General features: G+C 39.6%; 2 protein-coding genes across 2 annotated transcripts; both read left to right on the forward strand.

Annotated features, from left to right (window-relative positions):
* The first annotated feature begins 926 nt into the window (after window positions 1–926).
* On the forward strand, window positions 927–2,423 carry LOC138870042 (uncharacterized). The gene has a single exon (XM_070147547.1). The coding sequence runs from the start codon at window positions 927–929 to the stop codon at window positions 2,421–2,423; it is 1,497 nt and encodes a 498-aa protein (XP_070003648.1).
* Window positions 2,424–5,045: 2,622 nt separating this feature from the next.
* LOC138870043 (uncharacterized) lies at window positions 5,046–8,278 on the forward strand. Its single transcript, XM_070147548.1, has 2 exons — window positions 5,046–5,846; window positions 8,210–8,278. Exons 1-2 carry the CDS (start codon window positions 5,046–5,048, stop codon window positions 8,276–8,278), a joined length of 870 nt encoding a protein of 289 aa, XP_070003649.1.
* Window positions 8,279–20,448: the final 12,170 nt, after the last annotated feature.

Below are 20,448 nucleotides of genomic sequence, written 5' to 3' on the forward strand. Positions count from 1 at the left end.
TTAACTCCAAGTGCGGCTTCAAACATATTCACCGCGCCACCTTGTTCAGCTACGGCACAACCTACTTTACCCAGGCCTAACTTTGATTCATCTTCCTTCACATTTCAAGCACCATCTTTCCCAGTGGAACCTCCTCAGTTTCCTACTTATACTTACCCTCAACCACCCCAATTTGAGTTCACTGCGGGGCAAGAAAAGACCACCAAAACTCCTGAGCAAGAAGAGATTGTGAGGAAGATGAGGAGTATGGAACAGAGTCTCAAAAGCATACAAGGCTTGAGTGGACAGAAAAGTGTATCCTATGCCGACTTATGCATGTTCCCTCATGTGCACCTACCATTGGGATTCAAAACCCCAAAATTTGAGAAGTACGATGGGCATGGTGATTCTATTGCTCATCTCAAGAGATATTGCAATCAGCTGCGAGGAGTCGGTGGAAAGGAAGAACTACTCATGGCCTATTTCAGAGAAAGTCTGGTTGGCATCGCATCTGAGTGGTACATGGACCAGGATATATCCCGCTGGTACATCTGGGATGATCTTGCTAGAGATTTCGTCAGGCAGTTCTAGTACAACATTGATATTGCTCCAGATAGGAACTCATTGACAAACTTGAAAAACAAATCCTTAGAAAGCTTCCGAGAGTACGCAGTTAAATGGCGTGAGCAGGCATCCAGGGTAAAGTCTCCAATGGATGAGGTTGAAATGGTCACAGTTTTCCTTCAAGCTCAGGAAGCTAACTACTTCCAAAATATGATGTCCGCAATGGGTAAACCGTTCACTAAAGCTATCAAGATTGGCGAAATGGTTGAAAATGGGCTGAAAACGGGTCGAATTCTAGCCAATCCGCTATCAGAACTACCTCCCAAGCCATTCAAGGTGGGTCTGGAGGAATAGCAAAGGGAAAGAAAAAGGAAGAAACATCCATGGCAGTGTCGGGTGCAAGGAGAAACTGTACTCCCAGATCCCTTTTCTCAGAAAGGACCCCGCAGCACTATTACCCTCACCAAGACTTGGCCTATACTCCTCAGCCATACTCGGTCATGAATGCTCAACCTTATGTCCGGCCACAACAACAAGCCAACAGAAATCAAGCTCCATTTCCTAGAAACCAACCTCCTTACCAAACCTACTACAACCCCCGTCCTCCACAAAATAATTTCCACCCTCATGAACCGCCCAAGAGGCCAAATTTCACACCAATTGGCGAAACTTACTCCAGCCTGTTACCAAAGCTTGTTCAAATGGGTCTGCTACAGCCTGTTCCTCAAACTAGGAAAAACCCAGCATCACCCGCTTATAGAGCCGGTACCCGATGCGCCTATCACTCAAGGGCAGAAGGGCATGACACGGATGATTGCTGGACTCTGAAGAGAGCCGTGGAGAACTTGATAGAACAAAGGAAGATAGTGCTGAGGGATGAAGATGTTCCCAATGTTACCAACAACCCACTGTCAGCCCACAACAACGGGCCGGTAATTGAAATGATTTGTGAGGATAAGGAATTTGACCCAGCATTGAAGGCCATCATTGCCATTGCTGACGAAGAAAAGAAACCAAAAGCTGCTCCGAAGCAAGATAAAGGGGAGAAAAAGAAAGAAACCACCCCTCCAAAGTCAGAGAAGAAAATTGAAGTTAAGACCGGGGCAACGCCTCTCAAAGATGTTGTTCTCTACGTCCCTCAAGGCCGTAAAGAAAAGAAGATGACATTGAGTCCTCCCGGGAGATTCGTGCTGAACAAAACAACCCAGATGTATGTGCCCAAGGGGGCTTATGTGATGCGGGGGCCAATTAAGCCATCGAGGCTGAATGAGCCCGTGGTTATTGGACGTGCGCCACAGAAGCCCATGAAAGATCCTACTGCTGTGCCCTGGAACTACAACAAAACGGTGGTAACATATAAGGGCAAAGAAATCCCAGGAGAAGTTCAAGAAAATAACCCTGTTGAAAAGTATTCCAATTTGGAAGAGGTGAACAACGCTACTAGAAAGCGCTTCCCACTTAAGAAGCCCGTGAGTGCCGAAGAAGCGGAGGCTTTCTTTCAAAACATGAAAATGGCAGATTATGAAGTGATTGACCAGCTTCGAAAATTTCCCGAACAAGTCTCCTTGTTGGCTTTGTTGATGAACTCCATCGAACATCAGAAGGTATTGATCAAGACCCTTAACGAAGCATATGTTCCTGTTGACACTTTTGTAGAGCAGTTGGAGAGAATGGCAGAAAGATTTTTCGCAATCAACCAGATCACTTTCAGCAAAAATGATTTGCCCTCAGAAGGGGCCGCACATAACAAAGCCCTGCACCTAACAGTCAAATGCAAAGGGCACTACGTGAAAAGGGTTATGTTGGACGGAGGCTCTGGAGTAGACATTTGCCCACTTTCAACTCTACAGCGCATGGAAATCGGGACCGAAATAATCTGACCCAACAATGTCTGCGTACGTGCCTTCGATGGCATCAAAAGGGACACAATTGGAGAGATCGATCTAATTCTGACCATCGGCCTAGTAGACTTTGAAGTAACCTTCCAGGTTCTAGACATGGACACATCCCACAACTTTCTTTTGGGGAGGCCATGGATTCATGCAGCGGGGCTGTACCCTCTACTCTTCATCAGATGGTGAAGTTCGAGCATGAGGATCAAGATATCGTGGTCCACGGGGAAGATGAGCAATCAATTTATCGGGACCTATCAGTCCCATGTCTTGAAGCAAGAGAGGGGAGTAAGCACATAGTTTATCAGGCTTTTGAAATTGTGGTTGTAGACCAGTACAAAAAAGGAAACCATTGCCCCCAACCCTTCCTTTCTAATGCATCAATCATGGTGGCCAAAGAAATGATTCGACATGGCTTCAAACTGGGGAAGGGACTTGGGAAATCATTGCAAGGGATAGTTGAACTTATCACCCTGCCCACCATTGAAAAGTTCTTCGGGGTAGGCTTCCGACCAACTCCAGCTGATATAAGATGAGCAGATGATAGAAAGAATGATGGTTGGGTCTTGCCTCAGCCGGTTCTGCATCTGTACAGAACATTTGTCAAGCCAAAATACCAGAAGAAAGAAGAAGATGAGGCCTTTACTGCCGAAGAGATTAAAGAGATCTGTGGGGCAATTAGGAAGATACTATATGAAACCCACATGGTCCAGCCAGGGGAGGGCTCAAGCACCGCTGAGGTGCTGTATATGGGACCCAATGCCAAGCTGCAGAATTGGAAGGTTACGCCATTCCCAATCAGGCGGGAGTCCCGGTAGACCCATCCTGCCACTTTTTCTGCATCGCGAGTTATGCCAGGGTGTAACTCGGATGTTTTTCTTTAGTATCTTGTCTTTTAATTTCCAATGTAAACCCTGTTATCTTCAAATTCAAAGAAATGAAATCATATTTCATCGTCCATCCTTCTTTATTCTTTCTGATTTTGTTATTTTTTCTCTTTTTTCTTTCAGCTCTAATAATGTGGCTTTAAATAACATGACATGCTTGCGAACTTCATGCCCAGATCCAAACACGTTGTCTAATTGCGAAATAATGAACCAAGAACCGGAATATGATGAAGAAGAGGCTTTTAAGGAAATAAATCGAGAATTAGAACAATTTGAGAATAAACCTAAGCCAAACTTAAATGAAACCGAGCCGGTTAATTTGGGTAGCTCTGAAGAAGTCAAAGAAACCAAGATAAGCATTCATACAGATGAAAGAACCAGGGACGCATTGATCCAACTTTTGTTTGAATTCAAAGATGTGTTTGCTTGGTCATACGATGACATGCCAGGATTAAGTGTCGATTTAGTGGTCCATAAGTTTCCAACCTACCCCGATTATTCCCCTATCCAGCAAAAACAGAGGAAGTTCAAAATTGATATCAGTGACAAGATTAAAGAAGAGGTCACAAAACAGTTAAAGGCGGAAGTGATCCGAGTGGTCTGATACACAACATGGCTGGCTAATATAGTTCCTGTGCCAAAGAAAGATGGGAAAATCCGGGTGTGCGTTGACTACCGAGATCTGAACAAAGCAAGCCCCAAGGACAATTTCCCTTTGCCAAACATCCACATCCTTGTTGATAACTACGCCAAACATGAAATACAGTCTTTTGTGGATTGTTACGCAGGATACCACCAGGTGTTGATGGATGAAGAAGATGTAGAAAAGATAGCTTTTACCACACCTTGGGGCACTTACTGTTATAGAGTCACGCCATTTGGTCTGAAAAATGTCGGGGCAACCTACATGAGGGCCATGACTGCCATTTTTCATGATATGATGCACCAAGAGATAGAGGTGTATGTGGACGATGTAATCATCAAATCCAAAACCCAGGACGACCACGTTCGGGACTTGAGAAAATTCTTTGAGCGTCTGCGCAAATATGATTTGAAGTTGAACCCGGCCAAATGTGCATTTGGGGTACCATCCGGCAAACTCTTGGGATTCATAGTTAGTCGGAGGGGCATCGAGTTAGATCCAACAAAGATAAAGTCTATTCGGGATTTGCCTCCTCCAAAAACCAAGAAAGATGTTATGAGTTTGTTGGGAAGATTGAATTACATCAGTCGTTTCATTGCTCAGTTGACCTCCACGTGTGAACCCATATTTAAGTTGTTAAAGAAAGATGCGGCAATCAATTGGAAAGTTTAATGTCAAGAAGCTTTTGATAAAATCAAGGAATATCTGTCAAATCCGCCAGTCTTGGTCCCACCTGAGCCAGGGAGGCCTCTGTTCTTGTACCTGACCGTCTTGGAAAATTCTTTTGGTTGTGTCCTCGGGAAACATGACGTGACCGGAAAGAAGGAGCAGACCATTTACTATCTGAGCAAGAAGTTTACTAGTTATGAAGCCAAGTACACTTTATTGGAAAGAACTTGTTGTGCTTTGACATGGTTCGCTCAGAAGCTGAGGCATTATTTGCAAGCTTACACCACCTACCTAATAACCAGGTTGGATCCTTTAAAGTACATATTTCAGAAACCAATGCCCACTGGGAGATTAGCAAAGTGGCAGATCTTGCTCACGGAGTTTGACATAGTCTATGTCACTCGCACGGCAATGAAAGCCCAGACATTAGCAGATCATTTGGCTGAGAACCCGATTGATGATGAGTACCAACCTTTGAGAACTTACTTCCCAGATGAAGAAGTAAATTCAGTTGAGGCAATATCTGAAGACACTCATGCTTGGAAAATGTTCTTTGATGGGGCGGTAAACGCAAAAGGTGTTGGAATTGGGGCAATTTTGATCTCACCCACTGGTCAGCACTATCCAGCCACAGTTCGGCTTCGGTTCTTCTGTACAAACAACACCGCCAAGTATGAAGCTTGCATTATGGGTATAAACATGGCAATCGACCAAAATGTCAAAGAGTTGTTGATCATGGGAGACTCAGATCTAATTATCCGGCAAGCCCAAGGAGAATGGGAAACCCGAGATGTTAAGCTTATCCCTTACAAGAATCATGTGGAAGACCTCAGCAAGCGATTCAAGTCAATAGAGTTCAGGTACATTCCTTGTTGTCACAACGAATTAGCCGACGCACTTGCTACTTTAGCCTCAATGTTGCCGTATCCAGGCAATGCTCACATAGATCCCTTGGAAATTCAAATCCGGGAAAGGCATGGTTATTGTAATACAATTGAAGCAGCACCAAATACCCAACCATGGTACCATGACATCAAAAAGTTTCTGAAAACTCAAGAATACCCCGAGCAAGCCAGTGGAGACCAAAAGAGAACCATTAGACGGAACACGAGTGGTTTCTTTTTGAGTGGGGATGTCTTGTATAAGAGAAATCCGGACCTCAATTTGTTAAGATGTGTTGACGCAGAAGAGGCTGGAAGAATCATATATGAGGTACACGCGGGAGTATGCGGGCCCCACATGAATGGGTGTGTTTTAGCAAAGAAAATCCTTCGAGCGGGTTATTACTGCATGACCATGGAAAAGGACTGTTTTAGTTTCATTCGGAAGTGTCATCAGTGTCAGGTGCATGGTGATTTGATTCATGCACCTCCCACAGAACTGCATCCCATGTCTACACCTTGGCCATTTGTTGCCTGGGGCATGGATGTCATTGGGCCAATCGAGCCAAAAGCCTCAAATGGACACAGATTCATACTAGTTTCCATTGACTACTTTACAAAATCGGTTGAAGCAATCACTCTCAAGTCTGTCACCAAGAAAGCTGTGGTAGATTTCGTGCACTCCAATCTTATCTGCCGTTTTGGCATTCCTGTAACTATTATCACAGACAATGCTGCAAACTTGAATAGTCATTTGATGGGGGAGATATGTGAGCAATTCAAGATAATGCACCGGAACTCTACTCCTTATCGGCCTAAAGGCAATGGTGCCGTTGAAGCAGCAAACAAAAACATCAAAAAGATTTTGAGAAAGATGATTCAAAGTTCCAGGCAGTGGCATGAAAAGTTGTCATTTACATTGTTGGGATATCGCACTACTGTGCGCACATCAATTGGAGCCACCCCGTATCTTTTGGTTTATGGAACGGAAGCCGTAATACCCGCCGAGGTTGAAATCCCCTCTCTCCGAATCATTGTTGAAGCCGAAATTGAAGATAGTGAGTGGGTTAAAACCCATCTGGAACAATTAACCTTGATCGATGAAAAGCGAATGGTTGCGGTCTGCCACGGGCAGTTGTACCAACAAAGAATGGCTCGTGCCTATAACAAGAAAGTGCGGCCTAGAAGTTTTGAAGTGGGGAAACTCGTTTTAAGGCGTATTCTTCCCCATCACCAGGAAGCAAAAGGAAATTCGCTCCTAATTGGAAGGGCCCATACGTCATCAGAAAGATATTGCCAAGAGGAGCATTGTATCTGGGCGATATCGAAGGAAATGATCCTGAAGCAGATGTAAATGCAGATGCAGTCAAAAGGTACTATGTTTATTCTTTCTGTAACAACAACATTGTTCGATTGGGAGGACGAAGGCTTTCATTCTCGTTACCCAAACACTATCTACCCTTTGCAAACCCATTTGTGCCGGTTACTCTTCTTTGATTGCCCTCTTTGGAACTTGAAAGTGTTATTGAAAAAAAAAAAGAAATGAAAAAAAGAAGAAGATGTTTTCCTGAACTATGTTCGACTTGATTCCGAAAGGATACGTAGGCAGCCTCTCTATGGGGTTCAGTCACACCAAAATAAAAATCCAAATTCTCTCAAAAGTGAAACTGGGGCAGATGTTGTAATGGTCCTGCGATAATCCCACTTGAATGGTTACAAAGTTGTAATTCGATCCAAATTATTTTTACCCAAATCCTTTCAAGTCCTTCCAATCAATCGGTGAGAATGTTCAAGGATCAGAGAATACAGCTACTTGGATCCGATGCAATAAAATGAGAGAAATAAAATGAGAGAGTCTTATTGGTGAAAACCCACACGGGCACCATAAGGCGACGGTAAGCAGAAAAATTGAAAATAAGAGAGCTTGGTTAGTGAAAACTCGTAAAGAGTACTATCAGGCGACGGTGAGAAGAGAAATGAGAGAGGTCGATTGGCGAAAACCCGCAAAGGGCACCGTCGATCGAAAAGAAGACACCCCCCACCACTGAAAGAGTCCTGGCCAGGTTTCTCGATTTGGAGATGTGGTTCACAATGAGTTGGATAGTTGTGCATATCGGGTATCCAGTCCAAGAAGCATGCCATGTCTATTGAAGTCTGCATGCACCCCAGATAAGTCCTTCTTTCCCCCCCAAAAGGGACGTTTCTCCTTAAATTCATTTTTTCTTGTCCTTTCTTTACTTTTTCTTGAATCCTTTTCGGTCTAACTCTGTTCCGAAACTAATACAAAGAAAAGGTTGCAAGATTGGTTTTACATGGTTTTGTTTAATAAAAGCCAAGTCCAAAGAAAAGTACCCAACCTCAGTGGGTGCATCAAGTCGATCCCAACTGGCCATGATAGTCGATGCTCTGAAATCAGAGTTATTGAAAATGAAAAGAAATCCAAAGTCAAAAGCCCCTAGAAGCAGATTAAAATGAAAGGGCCAAAGCCCTATACGGGTGAGCCGTCATGATAAATTTTGAAAAGTTGAGTTCCTCGGTTTTAGGAGAGAGACCAATCTTTAAGAAAAGCCACCAAGCGGCAGAGGTTCTCGCCAAAAGAGTTGGGCCGAGATCAAGTGATAAAAAACAATAAAGGCCACAAAATCGACCACCGTTTCAAACTAACAATTGTTCTTTGTTTGAAAATTGAAACAGGTGCAATCCAAAGCAACAATGCAAGAAGCAGGTGTAACCAAAATGGAAAAAGAAATGTGCAAGCGCTAGAAATAGCTTAGCAACAATAATCAACCCAAAAGGGAAGTCTCCTCCAAATTCTTTCCTGCATTTTTTTTCTAAAAAATGAATTGAAAGAAAATAGATAAGAAGAAAAAAAGGTAGTTTAGAAGCCCCAAAATCAATCTTTTACCTTTTTGCCAACATTAGGGCTCCAATCCCTGAGTTGAGATTTTAGACATAGGGTCTTCGTTCCCTAGTCGCATTTTGCTAACATTAGGGCTCCAATCCCTGAGTTGAGATTTTTAGACATAGGGCCTCCGTTCCCTAGTCGCATTTTGCCAACATTAGGGCTCCAATCCCTGAGTTGAGATTTTTAGACATAGGGCCTCCGTTCCCTAGTCGCATTTTGCCAACATTAGGGCTCCAATCCCTGAGTTGAGATTTTTAGACATAGGGGCTCCATTCTCTAGTCGCCTTTTGCCAACATTAGGGCCTCAATCCCTAAGTTGAGATTTTAGACATAGGTCCACCATTCCCTAGTCGTCTTTATTGCCAGCATTAGGGCTCCAATCCTTGAGTTGAGATTTTTTAGACATAGGGACTCCATTCCCTAGTCGCCTTTTGCCAACATTAGGACTCCAATCCCTAAGTTGAGATTTTTTAGACATAGGGCCTCCATCCCCTAGTCGCCTTTTGCCAACGTTAGGGCTCCAATCCTTAAGTTAAGATTTTAGACATAGGACCTCCATTCCCTAGTCGTCTTTAGTGCCAACATTAGGGCTCCAATCCCTGAGTTGAGATTTTTAGACATAGGGCCTTCATTCCCTAGTCGTCTTTTACCAACATTAGGGCTCCAATCCCTGAGTTGAGATTTTTAGACATAGGGCCTCCATTCCCTAGTCGCATTTTTTGCCAACATTAGGGCTCCAATCCCTAAGTTGAGATTTTTAGATATAGGGCCTCCATTCCCTAGTTGCCTTTTTGCCGACATTAGGGCTCCAATCCCTAAGTTGAGATTTTTAGGCATAGGGCCTCCATTCCCTATTCGCCTTTTGTCAACATTAGGGCTCCAATCCCTGAGTTGAGATTTTTAGACATAGGGTCTTCATTCCCTAGTCGCCTTTTGCCAACTTTAGGGCTCCAATCCCTAGTTTATATTTTAGACATAGGGCCTCTATTCCCTAGTCGCCTTTCTTTTCCAACATTAGGGCTTCAATCCCTGAGTTGAGATTTTTAGACATAGGGCCTTCATTCTCTAGTCGCCTTTTTGCCAACATAGGGTATACACTCCCTAGTAGAGGTTATTTTAGATATAGGGCTCCATTCCCTAATCTCTTCCTCCTAAAGACACACAATCCTTATTTTACCGCTTTGAAAACAAAACAAAAAAAAATTAGATTTTAGTTACAAATAACTTACGAAATTTTTCTAGTGAAAACTGGGGCAGAAAAATTTCGTTCGTTTGTTTGTTTTGGTGTCTGAGCAGGTTTGGCCTCGAGGCACAAGGTCTGAGACAACCAAAAGAATGAGTCTCAATCCAAAATAAAGAAAAGAAGAAAAGGAGCAAAAAGAAATGAACTCAAAGTGTTGATGTGGAGAAAGATGTGGACTGTTCAAGATATGATTGAAGTCACAAGCTTCGCATGTCCCGCCTTGATCCGAAAAGCTGAAGAAGAATGAACTAGCAGTTGCAGCTAACGAGCATCAAGATTCAGATCAGAGTCTGCAGGAAGAACCAGTCAAGATCAAGGACAAGTTTCACAAGACTCATAGATAGGAATCTTGTAACTCATAGCTGATAGACTTGTTTAGTTTCTCTTTGATTTTTGATATAATAACAGGATCGCGGACCGGAGCCTTGACGGAACCTCACTCGACTCCTCAACTCATCATTCCATCGTTTTTCTTGAACTACACGCGACCTGATTCCCTTATAACCCGGGATATGTAGGCTGTCCAAAACCAAGACTCGGTTGCACCCTTTCTCTTTTCTCTTATCCTTATTTCTTCTCTTTTGAATAAAGATATGTTCAAAAATTAGTCACATGGATCATCTTATCTTTGCTTGAAAACTCTTCATGTTTCCAAGCAAAGAGGGGCAGCTGTGAGCACCTAATATTTGACAATATTTTTTTTTTTTGTCACTTCTTCTATGTAAATATTTTAGGGGGTTTTAACATACAAATTTTTAGCTTTGTTATACTTTTTATTATAGGTTAAAAATACAAAATTTTAGAAGGTGAATTATTACTATTAATATTATTTTATTTTTATTCTTATTTTTAAATAATAATAAAAAATCCAAAAAATATTAATTTATTTTTTAAATTTTCGGGAGAGATTTAAAAAAATAAGAAAAAGGGAAGTATGGAATATAAAAAAAAAGTAAAAGTAGGTGGAATTCTCTTTTAAAAAAGTAAAAGAAAGTGAAAAATTAAAAAAATAAAAGTAAAGTTTTGTGGAAATTTTTAAAAATAAAAAGTAAAAGAAAGTTGGAATTAAAAAAATAATATAAAGGTAGCTGAAAATTTTAAAAAATTTAAATTAAAATAAAGTAGAATTTTTTAAAGAAAATTAAAAGAAAGTGGATTGTTTTTTTTAAGAAAAGTAAAATAAGTGGAATTCTCTTTTAAAAAGGTAAAAAAAAAAGTGGTATTTTAAATAAGATAAAAGTAATTAAAGTTGGAATTTAAAAAATAAAATTAAAGAAAGGTGGTAATTCTTTTTATAAAAAAAGGAAAACAAAATGTAAGTGGGATTTCTTTTAAATAAAAAAATAAAAAATAAAAAATCTGATTTTTTTTGAAAATTCTCCTATAAATAGAAGAGAAATATTTGAAGAAAAGAAGAGAAGAGAAGAGGGAAGAATATTGAGAGAAAATAAATTTTCTTCTTCTATGCTAAAGAGGATTTCTACTAGTTTTATTCTTTCTACCTATTTCTTTCAACAAACAAAACATATAGACATTCATTACCTTGTTTAAAAAAAAATACCTCAAAAACAGGAGCTAAATCACACCAAAAATCAAATCCAAAAGCTTCAAACTCAATTTAAAAGATAGCCCAAAATACTAGCCCGAAGAGGTCGAAGTCGAGTTCGGTTCGAAAGGTTTCCGCTCGTTGCCTCTGATTGTGGTTCATTTGCACATTAAATTTGATGGTTGTTTGCTCCATATGTATTGAATAAGATCTTCATCTATAAAAGGTTCATTCTTTTCTTAACCAATGTTTCCATTATTTTTCTTTCACCGTATTTCCTTTTGATTTGTATATTATATTTTGGTTATCTACCAACTTGAAAGATATGAACAAAAAAAATGAAGGAAGAGCATCAAGAAATAGAATTCGTGAAAGACAGAATGAGTTTCTTCAATGAGATTGTAGTTCATAGGGAAAGATAGGAAAATGTATTCAAAATGGAGAGAGAACGATGTAATAGCTTGGATCCAAATTAAAAGATGTTAAGTCAATAGCAAATTTGATACCGACATGGGTGATTAGGTCCATAATAACTCAAATCATATATTTCTTCAATAATAATTCCATACTCATAAATCATGACCTTGCAATAATTTCAAAGTAGTTTTAGGAAGAAACATAATCATGAATATTTGTAGTTTGCTTTAAATTGAATACAATCCTTTTAGAATAATCGAGGCGCGTCATGCCAAATAAAATCTCAAAACTCATGGCCCTCATTTAATTAATTTTAATCCTTAGAAATCGAGGCGTGCCATTTAGTTGAATTTTCCATGGCCCTAGCAAACTTGAAAGTGCGTAGTTGCTTTAGGCACACTATTTTTTAAAAAAAAAATTAATTTCCTAAACTCGGGTGTGCATTTTATGTGACCCAAATCCAAATCTCAACAACGTTAGATAAAATGTGTCGTGGACTGCGGGTGCATTTCATGTGACGTGGTTCAATACGTGTTTTATATGACGTTGAATTTTTTCAAAAAAAAAAAATTAATTAAAAGCGGCTAATAAGTTAAAAATATACCATAGGTTGAAACATGTTTTAAAAATCAGATAATAGGCCAATTGTAATAGTTTAAGCGACCGTGCTAGAACCACGGAATCCGGGAATGCCTAACACCTTCTCCCGGGTTAACAGAATTCCCTACTCAGAATTTCTGGTTCGCAGACTTCAAAAGGAAAGTCGAAATTTCCTCGATTTGGGATTTAAAATAAATCGGTGACTTGGGACACCAAATAAACTATCCCAAGTGGCGACTCTGAATTGAATAATTAATCCCATTTCGAATAATGTCACTTAAATTGGAAAAACTCCCTTATATACCTTCGGGTGTGAATATGTGAAATTGGGGCTAATATAGCCATTCTAACTATTTTTACTTTATTTCGCCGCAAAAGGAAAAAATTACAAAAATATATATATAAATTTTAGTTTATGTATTTCTCATAAACTTGAAAAATACAAAAAATAGTACCTTGTTTTGTACTTTATATAATTTCGAAAATTACCAAAAAATATAGTCCTATTAATGTTTTGTAGTCATTTTAATTTTTGAAAAAATACAAAAATATTACTTTATATTTTATCTTTATATAAAAACGAAAATTACAAAAAATAGTTTTGTTAATATTTTTGTAGCTATTTTAATCTCGAAAAAATATTAAGAAAATAATAATATAGTTTTGTTTTAAATAATTAGTCTTATTTTAGTAGCTATTTTGCTTACATAATCAGTTGAGCAACGTCGTGTTCCTATTTCTCGGGTCCGGGCAATAGAATAATATTCGGGTTCAAACTGCCCGGTGTTAGGCCTAATTTTCAGACCTAGCCCATAATAATCCGAGTCCACCACACATGGGGGACACGCGTGGGGAACACGGACGAAACACGATACACGGGGAACCCTACCACGCGTGGGGGACACAAGTCTCGAACCCCACCACGCGTGGGGCTCATTTTTCTTTGCAGAAGTTTACAAATGCACGGGCAAAAACATTTGGAAGGGGAGGACTTTGGAAAAAATTTGAACTGGACTTGGAAAAAATTGGGAAACAGACTTTGAAAAAACCAGAAGGCTATTCATCATCTTCCTTCAAAAGAAGGAAGGCAAACCCTACTGAAAAATAAAAAAAATGGACTACTGTACATCTATCTTCTTCCTCTTCCTGAAGGTGAACCCAACAAAAACCCTAAACAAGGAACCCTACCCCGGAACCACCAACAAACCACCACCCAAATCGTCCGCAACCCCCCAGCTCCGCCATCGTCGACACTGTCCAAAACCAACGCCGGAAACCATCACCACTCCTCCTCCTCCTAGCTCCGTCAAACCATTTTCCGGCGAACCTCCATTAAAGTCGTCGAGCAGCAGCTGTTGCTGCTGCGTCGTCGCTGTCCGTCGACCCTACGTCCAAACGCCATAACCAGCCCCAACTCCATCGTCTTCCTCACGTCGAAAATACCACCACCATTGCTGCCCGCTACCCAGCCTACCAGCCCAACTCCGCCATCGTCGACTACCTGCTGAACCAACCAGCCACGACCACTTCTTCTCCTTCCTCGACCTTACTGTCACCACCACCAAACGACCACCCCGTCTCCTCCCAAACCCAGCATCGTCAACCCGTCAGTAGCCCTACCCGTCGATCCCACGCCATAACCAGTCGCACCCCCAACCCTAACAAACCATACTCCAAACACCACGACCACGACCAACAACAACAACCCATCAGTCCTAAACCACTGCCCAAACGACTCCCTCACGCCGTGAACGACCCTCCCCTTCGTGCCATGACTGACCGGAAAACACACATACACACCAGCTGAGGCTTAACCGAAAACGTTCAAAAACAGCCCAGAAGTTCTGTCCGGGATGAGTTCCGTCGAGGTCGACTTTGGTTCGTCGAGGTCCGGTACGTCGAGGTTGTTGCTGTCCATTTTTGGCGAGTTCGAGATGTTGAAACTCGACGTTGCTGTTAAACATGAGTATTCATGTTATTTTTGTTGGCTCGACGTGTTCTTTGTTTCCATGTCTTGTCTCGGTAAATTTGAGTAGTAGTAATATATTTTCCATATTTTAAAGTTTACCTCGTCATGTTAGTTTATCACTGATTGTTAATGTTATGTTCTGTTGTTAATTTTATATTTTTGTTTATCACTAATTGTCAGATGTTTGCCATTTATTGTTAGATTATTAGCTTATATTTCATTAAACTAGATTAAGAGGAAAAAGAATGATTGTTTATAAATAGCGTCAAATTAGTGAGTTGTGGAAATATTGTTGTTTGTATGTAATTAGATTAAAGGAACCGGGGGTGCATCTCATGTGACCCGGCTCCAATTTGGAACATAGTTAAATAGAACTTGTCGTGAACCACTAGTGTGTTACGTATAGCATGGCTTGCAATATATTTTAATAACTTTGAATTAACTCTTTAAATAGATAAAGTAAAAATGTAGTAACTTTAAGTTTACCCTTTTTAAAATAATAATAATAATAATAATAATAATAATAATAATAATAAAAATGAGACGAGCCTCGCCAACTGAAAACGCACAGTTGCGGGGCCCTCTAAATGTATATATATTAAAACACTTAGAATTCGGAACATGCCGTTTAGCATATTTTACGGCCTTCCCCAAAATAACAATACGCTAGTTGCGTTAGGCACGCCTTTAATAATTTATTTTCCTTAATTCGGGTGCACATTTATGTGACCTAAATCTAAATCTCAACCGAGTCGAGATATGTCAAACAACCACAGGTGCATTGATGTAACGTGGTTCGAGATATGTTTCCACGACGTTGCAACTCTCGTAAAAATAATAACAATAATTAGGAAAGCGGTAAAAAGTTAAAATTTGTACATAAGTTCAATATATAAAAAATCAGATAATCAAGCCGAATATAACAGTTGAGCGACCGTGCTAGAACCACGGAACTCGGGAATGCCTAACACCTTCTCCCGGGTTAACAGAATTCCTTATCCGGATTTCTGGTACGCAGACTGTAATATGGAGTCATTCTTTTCCTCGATTCGGGATTAAAATTGGTGACTTGGGACACCCTAAATCTCCCAAGTGGCGACTCTGAAATAAATAAACAAATCCCGTTTTGATTGTCCTTTAATTGGAAAAAACTCCCTTGTACCCTCTCGGGTACGGAAAAAGGAGGTGTGACAGCTCTGGCGACTCTGTTGGGGATATAGACCCAGAACCACTGGTTCAGGGTTAGAATTCGAGCTTAGACAAATTGTTATATTCGGTTTTATCTGTTTTTTACATGTTGAGCCTAATGTGCTAAATACTGCTTTTACCGCTTTGATATTACTTGAACTGTACATATAAATTGTGTTGAAACCTTTCTCTCTTTACCTCCGGGGAGAAGCTCGATGGACGAGACTCCCTATTCTGTTAGTGTCAATACCTGAAATAAGAAAGAGGTCGGACAAGTTACAAAGCCGGACAATCTCGCGGGTCCCCGGTACGTAGCCCCCTCCTCGGCTCGAGTTGTCCGCTCGGGTACACAGTCTAGAACGTATACCCAGGTTATAAACCCAGTATGACAAAACCGCTGCTGGAAATTAAACCCAGAACCGCTGGTTCAGGGCTCAAGGATTCGAGCTTAGAATAATTGTTATATTTGGCTTTATTATCTGATATATATTACATGTTTTGACATAACATACTAAATGTTGTCTTTTACCGCTTTGATATTATCTGAACTGTATATAAACTGTGCCGAAACCCTTCTCTTCTTACCTCGGGGGATGTGCTTACTGGTTGAGACTCCCTATTCTGTTAGTGTCATACCCTAAATAAAAGAGGCTCGGAAAGTTTCTAAGTCGGCTGGCCTTTTGGTTCCCGGAAAGGAGCTCCTTCCTCAGCTCGAGTTGTCCGCTCGGGTACACTGTCTAGAACACCGACCCAGGTTTTGAACATAGAATAACGTGACTTCATGCCGGATCCCTAGTAGGAACGTTTATTTGCATCATGTGCATTTGACTTAGGGGACTCAACACAGGGGTTGGGTCCGTCTAGGACAAGCAACCTGAAAATAATAGACCATCTTATGGCATCCTATGTGCTACATGTTGTATTTATTCAAGGGTGAATGGGTCATTTGGCGGACCAATAATATTTGCGGACAAATAATAGACCATCTTTTTTAGATAAGCATGCTATTATATTAATTAAGCACATGGGGAACATTGTGGAATTCAAGAAGCCTTGGTATTCCACATGTCCCCCACGCTTCATTTTTGGGAAAAGGCACATGGGGAACATTTGTGGAATCCAAGAAGTCTTGAAATTCCCTATGTCCCCCATGATTCACATGTTGGGAAAAGCGCATGGGGAACATTTGCGAAATCCAAGATGTCTTGGAAATCCTTATGTTTCCCATGCCACATTTTTGAAAATAATAATAAATATAAAAAATAAAAATACATATAAAAACAAAGCATGAAAATTCAAAAGATTTTGTATGTTTTCATCATTTTCCACGGATTAAAAAAACGTGAAAAAATGAGAAAATAACAGTGTAGAGATATAACTACTTATTTTTATAAGAAAAAAAAACGAATGTTCGAGTAGTATCGAAACTCTGCCGAAATTTTGAGAAAATAAAAAAAAATGTCTTATTAGTTTGTTATATTAAAGGCAAAGGAAAAATAGAGAAAAAAAATCATCATTGTTCTGTCAAAAAATATAGAAAAGAAAATAGTTTGTTTTGCCATGAAAATGAAAATGAAAAAGAGTCTGGTTTTTAAAATGTTTTATTTTATTTTATTTTGTTTGTCTATGAAAATGCCAAAAATAAAATAAAAAGATTCGGGCGTTGAACGTGATTTTATTATTTGTTCCAAAATAAATATATATATAATCCAAAAAAAAATTCAAAAATATTTTGATTCTTCTTTAAAAATTCAAGCATTTCTTTTATTAAAGGTAAAAACTCCAAAAAAAACATTTTCTTTTTCTTTAGAATAGGAAAAACAAATGAAAAAAGAAGGAATGTTTTTTACGTTAGTTAGTTTGTTTGTTATGAATGAAAAATAATAGTTTGTTTGTTTGTTATATAAAAAAAAAGAATAGAAAATGGAAAAGGGTCTTCTCAAAAATAGTTTATTTTCCCGAACTACGCGGGTTTGATTCTCACCGGATGTGAGATACGTAGGCAACCCTCATCGGGTCCAACCCCACCATTTTGCTAAAATAATCAAAAACAAATAAATAATAATAAAAATAATATGTCAAATTTTAATTTTGTCATAAAGAAGTCGGGTGACGTTGTTTTATCAAGACATAGCCGAATGTTCCCGAAAGGGACGCCGGAAGGCTGACTTTGCATAAACAGCCACCTTTGGGTCATTGTTTTAGATTTGGTCCAATTGACCCACACAGCCTTAAAAAATCTTCGTCCCCGAGGCGCTGAAGGGCCGTGTTTGCAACACCAATTTTTTTTTTCGTAATTTTGAAAAGAAAAAAAAACAAAGAGTCAGCGGTCAGGTGAATACCGTTTGAATTTTGTCATAATAAGCCGAGCCAGCTTCGGCCGCGTCTTAAACCGTTCTTGCCGAAATAGCCTTAGAGTATCTTTCAGTTGTCGAAAGGTTATTTTCGTAAAAGAATGGACAAGTTTGTAAAGTGTCAAAATAATCCTCCCCGGCCTCAAAATTCATGTGAAGTTTGCCAGGGGCCACATTTGCAAAAATAACCGTTTGGTTGCATTTGTCAAACGGAGAAAGGGAGCTGGCCTTTTGTTTTGAGTTTATAATATTTTTAGAGTATGCGGGTTATTTGATTTTCGAGACCATTTGTTGCCTTTTGTCAAAATCTGTTAGTATTGTTAGTTTTTAAACTTTTGTAATCAAGTTTGTTTTATTATAAAATTGAAAATTCAAAAAAATGTTTTATTATTATTTATCGTTTATTTGTCCGAACTACGCAAGGTCTGATTCATGCGGGGTCATGATACGTAGGCAATCTCCATAAGATTCGACCACGAAAAAAAAAGAAAAAAAATGATGAAAAAAGAGAAAAGGAAAAAATCGAAAAAAAGAAAGAAAAAAAAAGAAAGGATGTTGTTAATAATGGGGACCGACTGAGTCCATTCTAACCTGTTTGTTTCGCAAAGAAAATTAAGGTGGTTGGTTTGTGGTAAGCCGGACAATGACGCCCAGAATCCTTTGTTTGCACCTCATTATACACACTCTGCGGGGATCAGGCGTGATTACAGAAGCATTCAAGTCCTATTGGGAACTTGTTGACTAAGGGTGATGATATTGAAGTTGGCAATGGTCTGGCAGTATTGATGCGAAGCTCAGTGGCTAAAATGCCAGTTTTGATAAAGTGGGAGGACGCTCCGTTCCTTGGTTAACAAGAAAGAAGCATTTGGTGGCTTATTTGGATTTTGTCCTGTGTCAAACCTTCTTATCTTTTCATTTTGTCATAGCAGTTTGTTTAAATTTTGTCATAGCAGTTTGTTTTAGGATTTTATTCTGGTTTGTTTTGTTTGTTTTGTTATTCAAACCATTCCACCGGTAGTCTAAAGCAAATCCGGTCTTGTATTATTTCCAGTCATCTCTTTGTTTAGTCCTTTTTATTCAGCGCCGATTCTAGTAGCATGACATGCGCACACAGTTTGGGCCTAGTCTTTAAAAGTTAATCATAAAACCCTAGGAAGGTGATCAAAGCATTTAAAGGAAATAAGGACGGTTGAGATTATTCAGAGCTCGAGTCATGTGGAACTGGGGCAAGTTAAACACAAAGAAAACCGTTAAAAAGCAAAGATTCGCCAAATTGGCATGAGGGTCGTTCATAATAATGGGAATGAGAGTGTCGCCCAACGGTGCTTTAGAAGTGACAAATGAACAAACAGATGTTGAATATAATTGTCAAGTCCAGCACCATCAGAAGAGACTACAAATAAATTGTGTTGTTTGCACTTGGCATGTTTTGAAAACTGGAATGACGAAGACATTTTGTTCTGCTACCTAAACACTTTATCCTTCGTTACCCCTTTTGAGCCTTATTTATTTTCTTTCATACCCCTCGTTCGGAATCAGTAGCAACGAAAAAAAAGAAAGAAAGAAAGAAAGAAAGAAAACAACAAAACGAAAAAAAAAGAGGAAAAAAAAAAGAAGAGGAAAAGAAAAGAAAATTGATAACAAAGAAAAAAAAAAGTCAATTGAAACAGAGGAATTGGGAACTACGTTTGACCTGATTCCTCAAAGAGGATACGTAGGCGCTTCACGGCTCGGTCATAGTTTTGAAAAATGAAGAAAAAAATCAATTAAAATATCCCCAAGCAAGAAACTGGGGCAAAAGTTGCGTTTGTTGTAAATAAATCTAATTCCGAAGGTTGTAACTAATAACCCAAAATTAATGTATTTTTGAGCCTTTTATACCCCTTCTTTCTAGCCTATCCAAAACCCACATTACGGTCCAAAGAAAGACCTTCTGATCAGTCTTCAAAAAATGCCAAGCCAGACAAATGAAGAGTCTTACCGGCGAGCATAACATTCTGTTCCACAGTAGAAAGGACTCTAATCTCCAGTAGAGAGAGTCATACCGGCAACACTTCAAATCCCCAGCTGGAGAGAGATATAAAACGAGAGAGTCTTATTGGTGAAAACCTTCACGGGCACCATAAGGCGATGAAAGCTGAGAGAAGAACCAAAAATGAGAGAGACTTGATAGTGAAAACCCTTCGGGCACTACAAGTCGAATAAGATTGAGAATCAGATGGGGAATCGCCAATTGAAGATCTTGAAAGATGATTGACGGTAAAGGATAGGCCACATACGCATGTCATGGCCATTAGAGTCGGTATCTGCACTTGATAGGGTTTTATTTATAGTTTCTTTGTTAAAGAGTCATTTTTTTTTCCTTGGTCTTTTTATTCTGTTCCCTTTTATCTTTTTTCTTTAATAGAAAAATCCCCAATAGAGTTTATCTGGTCAGAACAAGTGTGAATTGACTTCAAAATATGCCATCAGCTTTCCAATTATGCAAGATAAGATCTGACTAGTACATCCAAGTGGTATAGTCAGCGAGGAACAAGCGCGAGGCCAGTGTCAAGAAAGATGTCCCCAGCAAAAGGGAATTGACAAAGGAGTGACGAGTGTCAAGAGAGATATCCTTGCCAAAACCAAGGTTATAAACCTCAAGGCCAAGGCCCATGAACAGAGCAAGGAGAGCAGTGAGCATGATTTGGCGAAATCCATACTAGACTAAA

The sequence above is a fragment of the Nicotiana sylvestris genome, chromosome 1 (genome assembly GCF_000393655.2).
Source record: "Nicotiana sylvestris chromosome 1, ASM39365v2, whole genome shotgun sequence".
Taxonomy (NCBI): domain Eukaryota; kingdom Viridiplantae; phylum Streptophyta; class Magnoliopsida; order Solanales; family Solanaceae; genus Nicotiana; species Nicotiana sylvestris.